This window comes from Somniosus microcephalus, chromosome 13, assembly GCF_052327205.1.
Source record: "Somniosus microcephalus isolate GS21.2 chromosome 13, FLI_Smic_1.0, whole genome shotgun sequence".
Taxonomy (NCBI): Eukaryota; Metazoa; Chordata; class Chondrichthyes; order Squaliformes; family Somniosidae; genus Somniosus; species Somniosus microcephalus.
In genome coordinates, this window is record NC_140999.1 from 37,710,870 (window position 1) to 37,728,867 (window position 17,998).

Sequence of the window (17,998 nt, forward strand, 5' to 3'; positions counted from 1 at the left end):
TCACATTCAACCCGAACAACAGTCACATTCAACCCGAACAACAGTCACATTCAACCCGAACAACAGTCACATTCAACCCGAACAACAGTCACATTCAACCCGAACAACAGTCACAGTCAACCCGAACAACAGTCACAGTCAACCCGAACAACAGTCACAGTCAACCCGAACAACAGTCACAGTCAACCCGAACAACAGTCACAGTCAACCCGAACAACAGTCACAGTCAACCCGAACAACAGTCACAGTCAACCCGAACAACAGTCACAGTCAACCCAAACAACAGTCACAGTCAACCCAAACAACAGTCACAGTCAACCCAAACAACAGTCACAGTCAACCCAAACAACAGTCACAGTCAACCCATACATGTGAGTGTACTTCAGGGTGTAGGATTCCCAGGGACCAGGGGAATGTACTGTGGGGTGTAGGATTCCCAGGGACCAGGGGAATGTGCTGTGGGTGCAGGATTCCCAGGGACCAGGGGAATGTACTGTGAGTGTAGGATTCCCAGGGACCAGGGGAATGTGTTGTGTATGTACCTTTAAGGGAATAACTGGTCTCAGACTGCAGTACCGGCAGTGACCACCCCTGTATAAAAGGCCCTAGCAGGCTTCTGTAGTTTCAGTTCCAGGTTGTCTCCATTCAGTAAAGACTTGTTATAATCAACTCCCGCAGTCCATGTCTCAATTATACACGGACATAATACTGGTGACGAGTAAGAAACGAACTTACCTACAACTCGGCAGGACCTCAGACGACGTTATTGAAGGTCGGAGCCAGAAGAAAAACAAAATCCAAGGAAACTCGAGAAACGGGCATCGACCGTGGGCAACCGCCCTCCAAATCATCGAATTGAAAAAATTGCAGGAGAGACTGTCGAGAGCCAGGCTTGGTTCTCCAGTCTGTGGTTTCCCAGCTAATCGGGCTGGTGGCAGGTAGTGCACTGATCCTTCCTGGGCTGTGGCGGGCTAGAGCTCGATCGGGTGGCTCTGCAACGGGGCCGGGCAGTGAGTCGGGAAGCAAAGAGAGAGAGAGAGGGTGGAGCACTCAGGGCGTGGCCGGTGCTTCGAAGCCGGGCAGCGTTTGGACCTAAGAAGAGGGAGGGAAGTGTCCCAGAGGGTCCGCTCCACGACGGGAACGGTTCTTCAATTAACGGAGCAAATATTGAAGCGCGATAGAAAAATAAAATAATCGGCAGCAACAGCGTTGACAGCAGCGGCAGCGGCGGGAAAGCACGGGAGGCGCAATCTTAACTCGGCGGGGAAGAAGGAAAAACGCGGGAGGCGCCATCTTAGATTTTCAAGATGCCAAAGACTGGCGATATCACTGCCTTCGATAATGCAATAGAAGACTGGACCACGTATGTGGAAAGAGTCGAGGTATATTGCGAGGCAAACGAAATAGCCGATGAGAAAAAGGCATCGGTATTGCTAAATTTAATGGGCGCAAGAACGTACGGCCTATTGCGGGACCTGATTACGCCAGCCAAACCGAAGGCGAAGAGTTTTAACGAAATTGTTGCTATCCTACAGGAACACCTAAATCCTACACCGCTGCTGATAGCAGAAAGATTTAAATTCCACAGGAGAAATCAGCATAAAAATGAGAGCAATGCTGATTACCTTACGGAACTACGCAAGCTATCAAAGCACTGCCAGTTCGGAGCAGGACTGGCAGATACCTTACGAGACAAATTTGTCTGTGGACTGCTGAGTGAAGGAACCCAGAAGAGGTTACTCTCAGAGAAAGAGCTGACGCTAGATAAGGCTTTCAGCGTGGCAGTATCGTACGAAGCAGCAGCAAGGGGAGCTGCGGAAATACAACAAAAGCCACAGGAATACGGCACCCACGAAATGACACGGGGATTTGCAAAATGTTATCGCTGCGGCAGAACAAACCATGACCAGAAGGACTGCTGGTCCAAGGACAAAATATGCAGGCAATGCGGAAAGATGGGACACATTGCACGAGTTTGCAGGTCTGGGAAGAAGACCAACGACAACAAAAAGGCTACTAAGGAACCGTACAGGAAAGTACAAAAGATGACGGACAGTAGTTCCGAAGACCAGATGAGCGATAGTGAATCCGGGAACAAGAGACTAAGCTGTCTCAAACTTCACAACATAATCGCAAAAGAGGATCACCGAACCATTTGGGTCACCCTCAGGATAGCAGGGTCCCAAGTCAAAATGGAATTGGAGACAGGATCAGCTCTAACCGTCATGAATCGACAAGACTACGAGCGGCTATTCTCACACATACCCTTGAGAGAGACATCCATTGTCTTGAGGACGTATACGGGGCAAAAAGTATACCCCAGAGGAAAAATAAGGGTGCCTGTCGAATACAACGGCAAGAAAATACGGAAATTGTATCTCTACATTCTGCAAGACGGTGGACCACCGTTATTGGGACGTGAATGGATCAGAAAGATAAGTTTAGACTGGCACTCCATTCAGGCACTGACGGTGGCTGGTAAAAAGGATGACGACGTCACTCCTGGATGATTGTCAACAATCTTAGCTGACGCCAAAGAGGTATTTCAACAAGAACTGGGCACTCTTAAAGGCATAACCGCCTCGATAAAAATAGAGGAGAATGCAATTCCCAAGTTTTTCAAAGCAAGACCGGTACCATATGCAATTCGCCCAGCTGTCGAGGCAGAGCTGGAGAATCTGGAGAATGCAGGCGTGTTATCTAAGGTAGACTGGAGCGAGTGGGCGACACCCATCGTTCCGGTCATGAAAAAAACGTTAAACAATAAGTCTGAGGAGCCAAGGAAGGTTCGCATCTGTGGGAACTTCAAGGTGACGGTGAACCCAGTCCTTCACACAGTACAATATCCTCTTCCAAGGATAGAAGATATCTTCGCCTCACTATCTGGAGGGAAGCGTTTTACAAAAATTGACCTAGCACAAGCATATTTGCAGATGGAGGTTGAAGAATCCTCTAGAAAGTATCTCACGATAAACACTCACAAAGGTCTTTACCAGTATAATCGACTGGTATTCGGAGTAGCATCAGCTCCAGCGATATGGCAAAGAGCGATGGAACAAGTCCTGCAAGGGATTCCGGGGACTCAGTGTTACTTGGACGACATCCTAGTGACAGGTGAAGATGACAGTGAACACCTTGCCAACCTAGAGCAGGTGCTCACTAGACTACGTGAACATGGGCTACGAGCCAATCGCCCCAAGTGCGAGTTTTTTAAGAAACAGATATCGTATTGTGGCCACGTGATTGATGAAGAGGGGTTGCATAAGTTCCCTGACAAAATTGAAGCGGTAGTTAAGGCTCCAGCGCCTGAAAATGTGTCGCAACTGAGGTCATTCCTCGGATTGGTGAATTACTACCATAAGTTTTTGCCAAATTTGTCCACAATTCTGCATCAACTGAACGCCCTACTACGAACGGGAGTAGCATGGAAATGGAGCGATGAATGCAAGCGGGCCTTTCAGAAGAGTAAGGACCTAATCACTTCAAGAGAAGTATTGGCTCACTACAACCCATCACTACCGATAAGACTGGCATGTGATGCGTCTCCCTACGGCATTGGGGCGGTACTGTCACATAAATTCCTTGATGGTTCAGAGAGGCCGATAGCTTTTGCGTCACGCTCGTTAACTTCAGCCGAGCGTAACTACGCCCAGATTGACAGAGAGGCCCTCAGCCTGGTGTGGGGGGTGAAGAAGTTCAATCACTACCTGCACGGTCAGAAATTTACTCTACTAACTGATCATCAACCTCTCGTCTCCATTTTCAACCCTCAGAAGGGCGTACCGATAATGACTTCACAACGGCTACAGAGGTGGTCCCTTTTCCTAGGGGCTCACCAATATGACATCGAGTACAAAGGAACTAAACAGCATGGGAATGCTGATGGATTGTCGCGCCTACCGTTGCCGACGGTGGAAGAAGAACTGGCAGTGGATCCAGTGGAGTTATTCCACTCGACTATAGTCGAATGTCTCCCTGTGACGAATGCAAACATAGAAAAGGAAACACGAAATGACCCGACACTCTCCTGGGTCTATGATTTAACGGTGAAGGGATGGCCAGCACATGGCGAACCACTGCTGCCAGCATTCTCGCCGAGAAGAGAACAGCTGTCAGTGTGCAGAGGAACCTTGATGTGTGGATCCAGAGTAGTAATTCCACCCAAATTGAAGGATAGAGTGCTCAATGAACTTCATGAGGGTCATCTGGGAGGGGTAAAAATGAAGAACTTAGCCAGAGCGTTTGTGTGGTGGCCGGGAATCGATAGAGAAATCGAAGAGATGACCAAGAGCTGTACAGGATGCCAGAAGGTCCAAAACGCCCCACCACAAGCTCCTCTACATCCATGGGAGTGGCCCTCATCTCCATGGCAAAGGGTGCACATTGATTTTGCTGGTCCCTTTATGGACTCGATGTTTTTAATTGCGGTGGATGCACATTCAAAGTGGCCAGAGTAATAAAAATGTCCTCAACCACCACAGAAAAAACTATCACAGTCTTACGAACCATATTCGCCAGGAATGGGCTGCCCGAACAGATTTGCTCTGACAATGGACCACAGTTTGTGTCTGAAGAGTTCCGGAGGTTCTTAAAGAACAATGGTGTTAAGCATTACACATCCGCCCCATATCATCCAGCCACTAATGGATTGGCCGAGAGGTTTGTTCAAACATTCAAGAAGGCTATCAAGGCAATGTGTAATTAAGATATACCCCTACAACACAAGGTGGATAACTTCTTGTTTGCCTACCGGAATGCGACACATGCGGTTACCAACCAAACTCCAGCCGTGATGTTCTTCAATCGAAGTCTACGATGCCGCTTGGATTTGGTTAAGCCGAACGTCAGAAGAGATGTGGAGAACAGGCAGTTTCAGAATATGAATGAAAGGCCGACCAGGAGTTTTAAGATAGGTCAACCAGTTTTGGCCCGGGACTACCGCACAGAGAAATGGCAGCCAGGAACGATCTGTACACGGCAAGGACCTCTAATGTATACCGTGGACGTTGGGGAGAGCATTGTAAGACGCCATGCTGACCAGATTCTAGAGTCACTGGAAAACGTCAACTCCACACCACGATCTGATACACCTGACGATGAAACCGAAGTACCAATTGCATCTACCGCAGAATCGGTGATATTGGAAGCAAACGAACCAAACAACGACATTGATCCCGACTCAACCTTGCCAGAAGAACCTGATATCCCAAAGAGGTGTTATCCAGACAGAATCAGGAAGCCTCCTCAAAGACTGAACTTATAATTGCTTAACTTCAACCAATGTATCTAGCAACCGTAATTGTAATTGTAATTAGTTATTATTTAGTTGTTAAATGAATGTTATGTACTGTTTATCTAAAAGGGGAGGAATTGTTGTGTATGTACCTTTAAGGGAATAACTGGTCTCAGACTGCAGTACCGGCAGTGACCACCCCTGTATAAAAGGCCCTAGCAGGCTTCTGTAGTTTCAGTTTCCAGGTTGTCTCCATTCAGTAAAGACTTGTTATAATCAACTCCTGCAGTCCATGTCTCAATTATACACGGACATAATAGAATGTACTGTGAGTGCAGGATTCCCAGGGACCAGGGGAATGTGCTGCAGGGTGTAGGATTCCCAGGGGCCAGGGGAATGTACTGTGGGGTGCAGGATTCCCAGGGACCAGGGGAATGTGCTGTGGGGTGCAGGATTCCCAGGGACCAGGGGAATGTACTGTGGGTGTAGGATTCCGAGGGACCAGGGGAATGTACTGTGAGTGCAGGATTCCCAGGGACCAGGGGAATGTACTGTGGGGTGTAGGATTCCCAGGGACCAGGGGAATGTGCTGTGGGTGTAGGATTCCCAGGGACCAGGGGAATGTACTGCGGGGTGTAGGATTCCCAGGGACCAGGGGAATGTACTGCGGGGTGTAGGATTCCCAGGGACCAGGGGAATGTACTGCGGGGTGTAGGATTCCCAGGGACCAGGGGAATGTGCTGTGGGTGTAGGATTCCCAGGGACCAGGGGAATGTGCTGTGGGTGTAGGATTCCCAGGGACCAGGGGAATGTACTGCGGGGTGTAGGATTCCCAGGGACCAGGGGAATGTGCTGCAGGGTGTAGGATTCCCAGGGACCAGGGGAATGTGCTGTGGGTGTAGGATTCCCGGGGACCAGGGGAATGTACTGTGGGGTGTAGGATTCCCAGGGACATGGGGAATGTGCTGCAGGATGTAGAATTCCCAGGGACCAGGGGAATTTACTGTGGGTGCAGGATTCCCAGAGACCAGGGGAATGTACTGTGTGTGTAGGGTTCCCAGGGCCCAGTGCTGACCGTTTTAACAGTTACCTGGGATCTTGCGCAGCCTCCTCAGTAAAGGTGATGGCTTTTTCTCATCTGTGATAAACTTCATCAGGTCTTCATCACTTAGCTTATCTTCCTCCTGAACAGAGAGAAAAGGATTCTTTATCCAGACACAGTTTCTCTGAACAATCTGACCATGGGGCCACATTGAAGGACAGTCAATCAGACTTTCTTTCTTTTGGCTCAGAGGTGAGTGTCAGCCAAGGCTAACACATGCACTGCGCACTGAGGCTGTTCATCTGTCGGGATTCATATGTGCACATAATTCATTCATCCAAGTTTTTGTGATAATGACTGGCCAGAACACAGGGGAGAACTCCCCTGCTCTTAAAAATAGTGCCATGGGATCTTTTATGTCCAACTGAGGGGGCAGATGGGGCCTCGGTTTAACGTCTCATCTGTAAGACGGCACCTCCGACAGCGCAACACTCCCTCAGTACTGCACTGGAGTGTCGGCCTAGATTTTGCGGTCAGGTCTCTGGCGTGAGGCTTGAACCCACATCCTTCTATATAAATGCAAGCCTTTCTTTTGACTCAGAGGTGAGGCTAAGGCTAAACACATGCACTGAATATGGAGGCTGTTCATCTGTCAGGATTCATTGTGCACATAATTCATTCATGCAAACTTTTTAAAAAGGTAATGAATTATGTTTTGAATTGCTGTCACTGTTGTTATATCAACAAATAAAGCAACAACTTCCACTGATGTAGCACCTTCAACGTGGAAAAACATCCCAGGGTGCTTCAGAGGCATCAGGAAAACAAATACTGAGCCAAAGAAGGACAGATTCATAGAGGTGGCCAAAATCTTGATTGAAAAGGCGGGTTTTAAGAAGAGTCATAAAGGAGGAGAGGCAGAGGAGTTTGGGGAAGGAACCTCAGAGTATCCAAGGAGGATGAAGGCATGGCTGTCAATGGTGGGGCAAAGGGGAAATGCACAAGAGTTCAGGGATCCAGGGTCCGAAGATTGGGGAGTTTGGGAGAGTGTAGGGCCCAAAGATAGGAGAGAGAAAGAGAAGGACAAGAATTCTAAATTAGAGGTGTTGGGGGACTGGGACCCATCCCCCCCTCCCTCCACTCCATGGTCAAGGTCCGAGTCAGGAGCATTTCTAGCACCTGGAGCTCGCCCCTAAAATGATGACGAGGCTGGCCCCAGAATCTCCAGTTCATTACGTCGGGTGGACGCAATTTGCCCTCTGACCTCCTGCCGGCCGAGCTCTCAGTCCAAGCTTTACTGTCCAGGTTTACACACAGAGAATAGTCACTTGAACAAAGTCCCGCAGGACGCCCATGCCTGCTAGACTGTAGCGCAGCGAGAGTCAGCACCTTCAGGGAGGGGAGGGGAGGGGAGAGAATTAAGAAGCAAAAATAAAACACACACAAAAAGTGAAGTCACAGACAGGTAGAGAAACTGACTGAAGAGGAAGTTTGCACTGAAAGCAGAAACAGAGGTCAGTAAGAGTGCTAGCAGGTACTGACAGCAGGCTGGACAGGAAATGCAAGCAGTGCTTTAGGCAGGGATCGAGCATGACTGAGAGAAGTACAATTCAGCAGCACCTGGGAAAAGATGAGCATTGAGTGTCATCCTGTTTGTTACAGTGTGCGGTCACCATACCTGTTTATTGAACGTGTTGAGGCTGTGTTGAATGGATCGGAATGGGAGGATGTTGTACCTGTTGTCCAGTGATCGCGAGCGCGTCTCACTCCCACTGCCTGCGTACAACACACAAAGGAACAGTTACAGGAACTAAACGCGCTCAGTTCCACTTTCTCAAAGATCAGCAGCTGTTTTTGCTACTTTATCATTTGCAGGACTATGGGGAAAGAGTGAGGGAGCGGGATTAATTGGACAGCTCTTTCAAAAGGGCCGGAACAGGAATGATGGGCCAAATGGCCTCCTTCTGTGCTGTATGATTCTAGAGGGGGTAATATTAACCTAACTCGCTGGGCGTGAAACCCACGGGATCGGGTGGAATGCCGGTTTTACACACACTGTCCAATATGCTGACTGAGTAAATTTGGGCGGGATGTAAAACCAGCGTTGCACCCGATCTCGCCAGTTTCCCGACTGGTGGGATCAGGTAAAATTGCCCCCATAATTGATTCAATAGTCCTGACAACGAGCCACTGACAAGAAACAGGCACAACGTCAGTCCACGTGAGCTGATGGCACAGACGCACTGCTCCATGTCAGGGCAGCTTTACTGCAGCAGCTCAGCATCCAGCCAGCCCTCAAGCCCGCACCAGTCTACGTGCCAGTTTTAAAGCTCCGAACTGAATAGGACTCACCAGACCTGTCGGGCGTTCGCGCCCTGTGCAAGTTCTGGACGGGAATCTGACCACCACAGATTAAAGACTGCTGAATCTCTGGAGGAACCAGTTTCAGTCCCTTCACTGAAGCTGTGGAGACTGGACCAAAAAAAATAACCAGAACCAAAATCCACGAATTACGTTCCTTCCCCCTGCCCTCCCTGTTTTCTGCAGTAATCCTCCCTCCTCTCTGGTACCTCGCCCAAATGCCTCTTTATCATGGGTGGGCAAGGATTGTGTGTGTTGGCAGGCTAATCAGCTCAGGGGGAGTCAAAGCTCAGCCCATTCCTGTCCTTATCCAACATATAAAAACAGACAGATAATGACGCGCAGACACAGACACACACAGACACAGACACAGACACAGACACACACAGGCATTGACACACAGACACGCATTGACACACACAGACGCAGACACGCGCACACAGACACTGGCACTGACATTGACATGTGCACACAGACACTGGCATCGACACACACAGACACTGGCACTGACACACACATGCAGGCACCGACACACACGCATGCACAGGCACCGACACCGACACACCACAGACACTGGGGTAACTGGATAGTGATCAGGAACTCTGGCTGATTATTCCCTTCTCTTCCAATTGTAGCTCCGGCTGAGGTTCGCTAGCTGAGGACTAACTGGAAATGGAGCCGAGAGCCTTCTATGGGGTGATGCAGTTACCCACTGAACCATCAGGGGAATGTGAATCTCACAGCTCAACGATTTGATATTTTCTTTCCGATTAAATTACCTCCACCGAGTATCTCTGTGTCCAGTGAATTTTGGGAACCACGACTGGAAATAAGGCTCATGAGGTCGATCGCAGCCCAGGCGAACGGCATCCGATACGAACTCAGACGTTGGCAGAAGGAAGTTGCCTGGAACCGAAGCCTTCCAATCTTTTCTTTACTCTGGAAGGTATTTTAAAAATTATGGGGTTTTGTTCAAGGCCTGAGCAAAATCTATGGGGATAGGGAAGGTCTAGCAGAGCAGACAGGGGAGGTCAGCCGTGGTTCAGCGGTAGCACGCTTGTCTCTGAATCAGAAGGTTATGACCTGAACACAAAATCTAGGCTGACTGAGGGAGTGCTGCACCGTCAGAGGTGTCGTCTTTCGGATGAGACGTTAAACTGAGGCCCCCGTCTGCCCTCTTGGGTGGACGTAAAAGATCCCGTGACACTATTTCAAAGTAGAACAGGGGAGTTCTCCCTGGTGTCCTGGCCAATATTTATCCCTCAACCAACATCTAAAACAGATTATCTGGTCTGTTTGTGGGATCTTGTTGTGCACAAATTGACGGCCATGTTTCCTACAACAGTGACTACACTTCGAAAAGAAGTACTTCATTGGCTGTAAAGGACTTTGGGACGTTCTGAGGTTATGAAAGGCGCTATATAAATGCAAGTTCTTTGACCTTTCTGAGCAGACAGGGAAGGTCTGGCATAGATCACTTACTGAGCATTTAATACATGTCAACTACTAGGGCACAAGACACAAGGCAGGGTTTAAACATACGTTGTGTCAGCTGAGGATACAACTCCACCGGCCTATAGGCCAAAATAAATCTGCGCTGGATCATGTACAAGCAGCTTTACAACAGGTACCAAGACCAGGTCAGCTGTGGCTCAGTGATAGCACTCTTGCCTCCGAGTCAGAAGTGTTGGGATCAAATCGCACTAGGCTGACACTTCAGCACTGAGGGAGTGCTGCACTGTCGGAGGTGCCGTCTTTCAGATGAGACATTAAACCGAGGCCCTGTCTGCTCTCTCAGGTGGACGTAAATATCCCATGGCACTATTTCAAAGAAGAGCAGGGGATTTCTCCCCAGTGTCCTGGCCAACATTTATCCTTTAACCAACATCACTAAAACAGGATATCTGGTCACTGTCACATTGCTGTTCGTGGGACCTTGTGCGCAAATTGGCTTCCACGTTTCCTACATTACAACAGTGACTACACTTCAAAAGTTTTTCATTGGCTGCAAAGCACTTTGGGATGTCCGGTGGTCATGAAAGGCGCTATATAAATGCAAGTCTTTCTTTCTATCTGTTAAATAGACCTCAGTGATGATAATTTTGGGACATGCCTTTCCAATTAGTTCTTTTTATGTAATTTTTATGTAACCACAATCCCATTTACCGCCCCCTCCCCACCACCACATCCCCGTTCACCGTCCCCTCCCAAACACACCCCCAGTCACCATCCCTCCTCCCATTAACTGGACCTGTTGACTAACCACCCCCAAAAAGATCACACTTCACTAGAAGGAATGCAGGATCAAATCTGGCAGTGACCTGTCCCATGTGTCCACAAGTTGAAGCCAGTAACCCACTGGGATGTTTACACGAGTTAACACAATGTTAAGCTACACTGTGCTTGTCCTTGAGGCAGAGTCTATCACACTGCAACAGTAGAGCACACAAAATATATTCAAATCTCAGAGCACGCCACAAGCATCACAGTGCAAAAGGAACAAGAAACTGATAGCAACTATTTACTTAAAGTGCTGTGGTTTATATTAATTAACCCAATAATGGCAGCACCAACTAGAAATCCATCCCATAAAACAGCAACTTGCAATTTAAATCATTCAGATACAGGTTTTGGTTGGGATTGAAGACCAAGTAATTGGTGCTAAGGGAGATCTTTGTAAGCAGGAGTTCTGAAGGAGATAATTATCAACAAGAATGTCATGTACTACAGTTACTCAATAATTTAGTATTCTTTCTGCGCTTTAGTATTTGCCCAGTCTAGTGCTGGGGGATCTGGGAGATCTGCGCACAGTATTTGGCCTCCCCTACATGGGGGAAGGGGAAGAGGGGTTTCCGGAAGGTTCCATTCACATACCTTGGCCGTCTCGCACTCTTTAATGGTTATGTATGGCTCAGCGCACTCAGTAATGCTGCCTTGCTGCAGCACCTTCTCTACCTGCAACACATAAAGTGGAGATACTATGAATGTACAAGGAGCAGAACATCACAAAAGGGACATCAAAACAGAATATACACAACAGGTCAGAGTGTTAGTTTGGCTCAGTTGGTAGGACTCTCACCTGAGTTAGAAAGTTGTGGATTCGAGCCCTACTCCAATACCCGAGTACTCAATGTAGGTGTTACAATGAGATGTTAAACCAAGGCCCCATCTGCTGTTCAAGTGGGTGTTAAATATCCCTGGCACTACGTGAATGAAGGCGACGCGTTTACAGAAGAGGCTGAATTTGGGCCTGTAGGAGTACTAGAGAACAACCAGAGGAAGACCAGAGGCACCACTAATTTCCCATCCCATCGTCCCACCCTCTCATAATTTTAAACATTTCTATCATAGCGCCCTATAATCTGCGCTGTTCTAACAAAAAGTCTCCGTTTTTCAAGTCTTCCTTCATATTTGCTTTTCCTCGCACCAGGCAGCATCCTAGTGAATCTGTGTTCTATCCTCCGACAGTGTGGAGCCCAATACCACATATAGCACTCTAACTGAGGTCTTGATAAAGTTTTATCTAGGCTCATCATTACCTTTGACTTTCATAGTTCGTACCGCGAGATAAAACCTAGAATACCATTTGTTTTATTAACCGGAGGTCCTGTGAACCTGTACCCGCAAATCCATCTGCTCTTCCACATCAAGTCTACTTCTATTCAGAGTATAATTACTGTTGTTATTTTTTTTAAACCAAAATGTATCACCTCACATTTACTGACATTGAATTCCAAAAGGACACTTTTTAGCCCATTCTCCCATCTTATCAAAAGAACATGAAACGGGCAAGTGATGTTTTGGGTTTTATATAAAGGGGACTTGAATAGAAAAGAAGAGAGGTGATGAATACTGTACAAGACTTGATTAGGCCACAATTACAGTACTGTGTACAGTTTTGGGCATCTCATTATAAGAAAGAATTTGTATTTATATAACGTCTTTCACATTCCCATATCACTTCACAACCAATGAAGTCTAGACACTGCTGTTATGTAGGCTAATGTGGCAGCCAACTTGCATAGTGCAAGGCCCTACAAACAGCAATGAGATGAATGACCAATAAATCTGTAAATGTTGACCAGGCCACCAGAACAATTTGCTTTTCTTCAACTAATACCACAGGATCTTTTACATCCACCTGAACAAGCAAACAAGGCTTCAATTTAACATCTCATCCAAAAGACCCCCTCAGCTCTAATACTGTATATCAGCCTAGATTATGTGCTCAAAGCCTGGAATGAGGCTTGAACCCATAACCTTCTAGCTCATGGGCACGAGTCCCAGCAACTGAGGCATACTGACAATATTATAACAAATCCAATAACAAACAGGGAGAGGGGTTAATATAACAAACCCAATAACAGGTTAGGGCACAGTGGAAGAAAGTATGAGATTGAGATATAGTTTGTAATCTCTAATGACAACAGTTGAGATTGCAGTCTGGAATGTTGAAGGATTAACCGACACAGTGTCACAAACCATCCACCCCGCCTGGCTGGGAGGATCCTTTTCGTCGAGGCAAATTGGAAATGTGGAAAAGAACATGTAGAATTCACAGAGGATTCATTGTTATGACAGAGCACTGAATATTGAAAATGCTCCAGTAGATTGGAAACAGGCCAAAGTGGTACGCGTATTCAAAAAGGGTCACAAAACTGACACAGGAACTGTAGATCCATTAATCTTACTTCAATCCTGTGGAAAATAATGCAATTGATTATCAGGTGTAAACTTGGTTGTCTGTACAATAATGATCAAGTAAACAGCAGTCAACATGGATTCAGAGAGTGAAGATCCAGCCTGATGTACCTCCTTGACCTCTTTGAGGAAGAAGTATCCCAAGTGGACTAAGTGTTACGCTCTTTGACATCTTGTACCTAGACTTCCAGAAGGCATGTAACATAAGTTCTACGTTAAAGGCTATTAATTAAGCTTAAAGCTGTGGGTAACAGAGTAAATCTTGGGAATAGATAACAAATTGTCTGAAGCGTCGAAAACAATGGGCACTTGGAGGAGCTACGTCAGGGTTTGAGGGTGGGGGTTGGTGGGGAGGAAGTAGCGAGTGGAGCGCCCCAGGGCGCAGTCTTGGCACCTGTACTGTTTCTAATTTACATCAATGACTTATACTTAGAAACCCAATGCAAATTTGTCTAGGAAACTAAACTGGAAGAGGCGGCAGAATCAGAAGAGGCAGATCAGAAAATATGTAAGTGGCAAAACAATGACAGATGAAATTTAATACCAATAAATATAAAGTATCACACGAAGGAAAGAAAAAAAATTGGCAAAACACATACTTCATGAACGGTATGGGTGTGAAAATAACGGAAGATGAAATTGAAAGAGACCTAGGAGTCTCAGTAGACTAGACGCTTAGCACGCTGCCTTTCCTACATTACAATTACAATTTTAAAATATTTCATTGGTTGTGAAGCAGTTTGGGATGTCCTGAAGTCACGAAAGGCGCTTTATAAATGCAAGTTCTTTCTTTCTCTCATATAGGATATGGAAAAGTTAAAGTTTGAGAGCAGGACAAGGGACGCAGGTTCAAACTAGCAAAAGGTAATTTTAGGACTAAGATCACGAAGTACTTCTTCACACAAATACTGATCAACACATGAAATGGACTCCCAGAAAAAAGAGTAGTTGAGGTAATGGCGGGGGGGACTTTAGATCCTTTTGGATGGATTTATTAAGATGGGCCAAATGATCTTCATCATCCGTAACTATCTTGTGATAAAGAGCAAAATCAACATTTACACCAAAGCATAACAACTAAAGGTTTTATGGTTGTGTCGTTGCCCAGGAACCTGGCAGGGTTCTGGCACAGACAGTACCTTAATGACCAGGTAGATTTCAGAAGAGGGATGGGTGATTGAGAAGACGGCCTTTCTGAAGTAGCACGGGACCTGTGCTTGTGTCTGAAGAACATCTCGAAATTCTTCAGAGTTGAGATCTAAGTAGAAGTTTTCTGAAATCTATGAAAACAGAGCAGAATACTTAGCAGCGTGGAATTTAAAATAATGCAAACACAGCCTTATCACTAGGCTCTTTTCCCCAATAGTGACCACTTCTTTGGGTATAACCAGAGACTTTGGAAAACCAGTGCTCACTGCCAACCCCTACTGCAGCTGTGGCAGGGATGTCTACCCGAGGACAGCTCCAATTGGGCAGCAGCAAGTGAACCACAGGGACTTTGTGACTGACCCATCAACCGCAAAACCTTTACAAGAAGTTACCTGCAGAGAAGTGACAATATTGATCAACACAAAAGCAGCCAGAACAGAATCCATACAAAAGCTCTTCATTCAAGAGTACAGTATTTCAGAATCAGATAAGACTCAATGCTCTCAAACTTACTTTCTTGCTTGTTCTTTCATCTTATACACTTGATATTTCCTTGGTTTCAGTATTACCGACCACTCTCATAAGCAAACCTCGTGTTCCCTGTGACCCACAGTGTCTCATTACATACCCAATACCTAGGCAAATGTAGCAAGACTCAGGGGTTGAACAGAGAACCATTGTCATTGTACCCCGGCTTACTGGATATATCATGTGCTACCACGTGATCGCCTCGTCTTTGGTAGGTGAAAGAATATTTACCCAATCAGACGGAGGCTCTGGCTATAGACTAACAGACAGACAAGTTTACTCACTCCCTTCAGCTCACCATTGGCAGCCATGCCTTCAGCCATCTAGGCCCTAAGCTCTGGAATTCCCGCTCTAAACCTCTCCGTCTCCACCTCTCTCTCCTCCTGTAAAACCCTCTTTGAGCAAGCTTTTAATCACCCCTCCTAATATCTCCTTCTATAGCTCAGTGTTTTTTTTTGTCTGATTAAACTCCTGTGAAGTACCTTGAGCGTTTTGCTATGTTAAAGGTGCTATATAAATGCAGGTTGTTGTAAAGGAACAGTACTCAGTGTAAATAGTATATTTACAGTAATTACAAACTTAACTAATCTCTTTGAAATTCCCAAAACAACAAAGACTGCTGCACAAACTCTCTGCAATACATTGACCTGCAATCGCCCTCCCTTTTATTTCTTCTGTGGTTGTATGCTACTGTGGAGCTGCTGGTTCACCCCTCACCTTGGCTGGCTTCAGACTGATAGATGTCTGGTTGCAATACAACCAAGGTATAGCCCCAAATTTCTATGGCGAACAAAGGGAATTAAAAACCGTATTCCTATAGCATCCCAATACATTCAGGGGAATCAGCCACACACAGGATGCTTGTACTTGAAAACCCAGTGATCTGTTCCAACTATTTTGAACAACCGGTGATTAAAGGAAATCAGCACTTAAACAGCTGTCCAGGACATGGCTGGACAGATCACGCTAAAATTCTGTACCTAGCAGACGTGAGTATATTGAACCACCTTTGACTCCACAGGAACAACCACGTATGTTCATTTAATACCCATGAAATGCCCTACATTCTATCGGACCATAATGGTATTCATTGTCTGCAGCCTGCAGAAACAGCTAGCAGTAACTGACGTTAACCCAATGTGTGCTGTTACCAGCAATAAATAATCCACCATAGACAAAAATTATGTCTCAGTTACAATCATAATGGCATTTCACATCAATTTAAAAAAACTTAATTCATGGGATGTGGGCATCGCGGGTAATGCCAGCATATATTGCTCATCCCTAATTGCCCTTGAGCCACCTTCTTGAACCGCTGCAGTCCGTATGGTATATATTTCAGGTATAAACAAAATGAGCAGATGTGCCAGGATTCCTGGCTCACGATCCTGCTGCTGGATCCCAGGAATCCTACGGGAATAACATGCAAACCTTTTAGAAGCTCTAGGCTCAGAGTTGACTGATAATCACCTTTTTCCTTTCCTTTAAATCGTACAAAGCTATACTCAAAAAGAGCGGCTCGATTTCAATTTCAAATCTGTAGAGAAAAGAAACAAAGTGTAATTGTGGAGAGAAGTTGTGAGGACTTCAGTTTATCAGATGTTGTGAGTTGAGATGTACAGAAATTCCGATCGCTGTGTGAGGACATGTGGGCATCGCCTGAGGATCACTTTTAAAGTGATATAAAAAGGAATATCAGAGGAAGGAAAACTGGCCCACACAACCGTTAGCTCTCAGAATGTGAGGTACAGTTTCCACTAATATGTGCTAGTTTCATCAGCGCAATCTGGCCGAACCAGCGCAAAAGATCAGGGAATTTTAAACAGGAGCTACATCAAGCATAAATCGAGTCTCTGCGATCTTTAATGCTGGTTTAAAAATCATTTTGCCTGAAGCCAGCACCCCCCCACCCGCCCCGCCACAAAACTGGTCACGCCCCCCAGATCAAAATAATGAGCATGCGAGTTTAAGAACATAAGAAACAGGAGCAGGAGTAGGCCAATCAGCACCTCGAGCCTGCTCCGCCATTCAATAAGATCATGGCTGATCCAATCTTGGCCTCAACACCACTTTCCCGCTCTCTCCCCGTACCCCTTGACTCCCTTGTAGTTCAAATGTCTGTCAATCTCCACCTTGAATATATTCAATGACTCCGCCTCCACAGCTCTCTGGGGTAGAGAATTCCAAAGATTCACGACCCTCAGAGAAGAAATTCCTCCTCATCTCCGTCTTAAATGGACGACCCCTTATTCTGAAACTATGCCCCCTAGTTCTAGATACCCCCACTAGGGGAAACATCCTCTCAGCATCCACCCTGTCAAACCCCCTCAGAATTTTATGTTTCAATAAAATCACCTCTCATTCTTCTAAACTCCAATGAGTATAGGCCCAACCTGCTCAACCTTTCGTCACACGTTAACCCCTTCATCCCAGGAATCAACCTAGTGAACCTTCTCTGCACTGCCTCCAATGCAAGTATATCCTTCCTTAAATATGGAGACCAAAACTGTACGCAGTACTCCAGGTGCGGTCTCACCAGCGCTCTGTAAAGTTGCATCAAAACTTCCCTCCGCTGACTGCGACCGTTCGAGGAGGATCTTCAGATTGAACTCGTTTTCTTAGGCGCACAGGCAAGGTAGGCACGTTTAAAAAATTTTGACATGTTAAAAAATATTTAATTTGGTGAGAAACTGACTAGTGCACACTAATGAAACTAGTAAATGGTTCTGTATAGTTTTTTTTAAGTCATTTTCAGTGATTTAAAATCAGGCTACTCACAGGTGGAGGACTGGACACTTATTAAAAATGCTTATTTTTTGTGATAAACCCATTTTAAGCATTATTAATAAATCTGCACCAGGTTACCAACTCTTAAATACATCAATGACTATTTTCTAATGCAAAGAAAAAAATGAATGATTACGTTCTATTACACTGTCCGATTGTGCCAGTTCATGGAAGATGTTACTTGTGATTATGAAAAT

General features: G+C 46.1%; 1 protein-coding gene across 1 annotated transcript in view; it reads right to left on the bottom strand.

Annotated features, from left to right (window-relative positions):
- The window catches only part of LOC147108234 (dedicator of cytokinesis protein 7-like), a gene marked incomplete at its 5' end in the record, with an annotated part of 242,453 nt that overhangs the window by 196,498 nt on the left and 27,957 nt on the right, over positions 1 to 17,998 (bottom strand). Inside the window, 6 exons of the mRNA XM_086005998.1 lie at positions 6,324 to 6,417; positions 7,954 to 8,051; positions 9,416 to 9,575; positions 11,511 to 11,591; positions 14,477 to 14,617; positions 16,485 to 16,551. Of these exons, the coding sequence (XP_085862124.1) occupies positions 6,324 to 6,417; positions 7,954 to 8,051; positions 9,416 to 9,575; positions 11,511 to 11,591; positions 14,477 to 14,617; positions 16,485 to 16,551 (641 nt within the window). The remainder of the gene's footprint in view (positions 1 to 6,323; positions 6,418 to 7,953; positions 8,052 to 9,415; positions 9,576 to 11,510; positions 11,592 to 14,476; positions 14,618 to 16,484; positions 16,552 to 17,998) is intronic.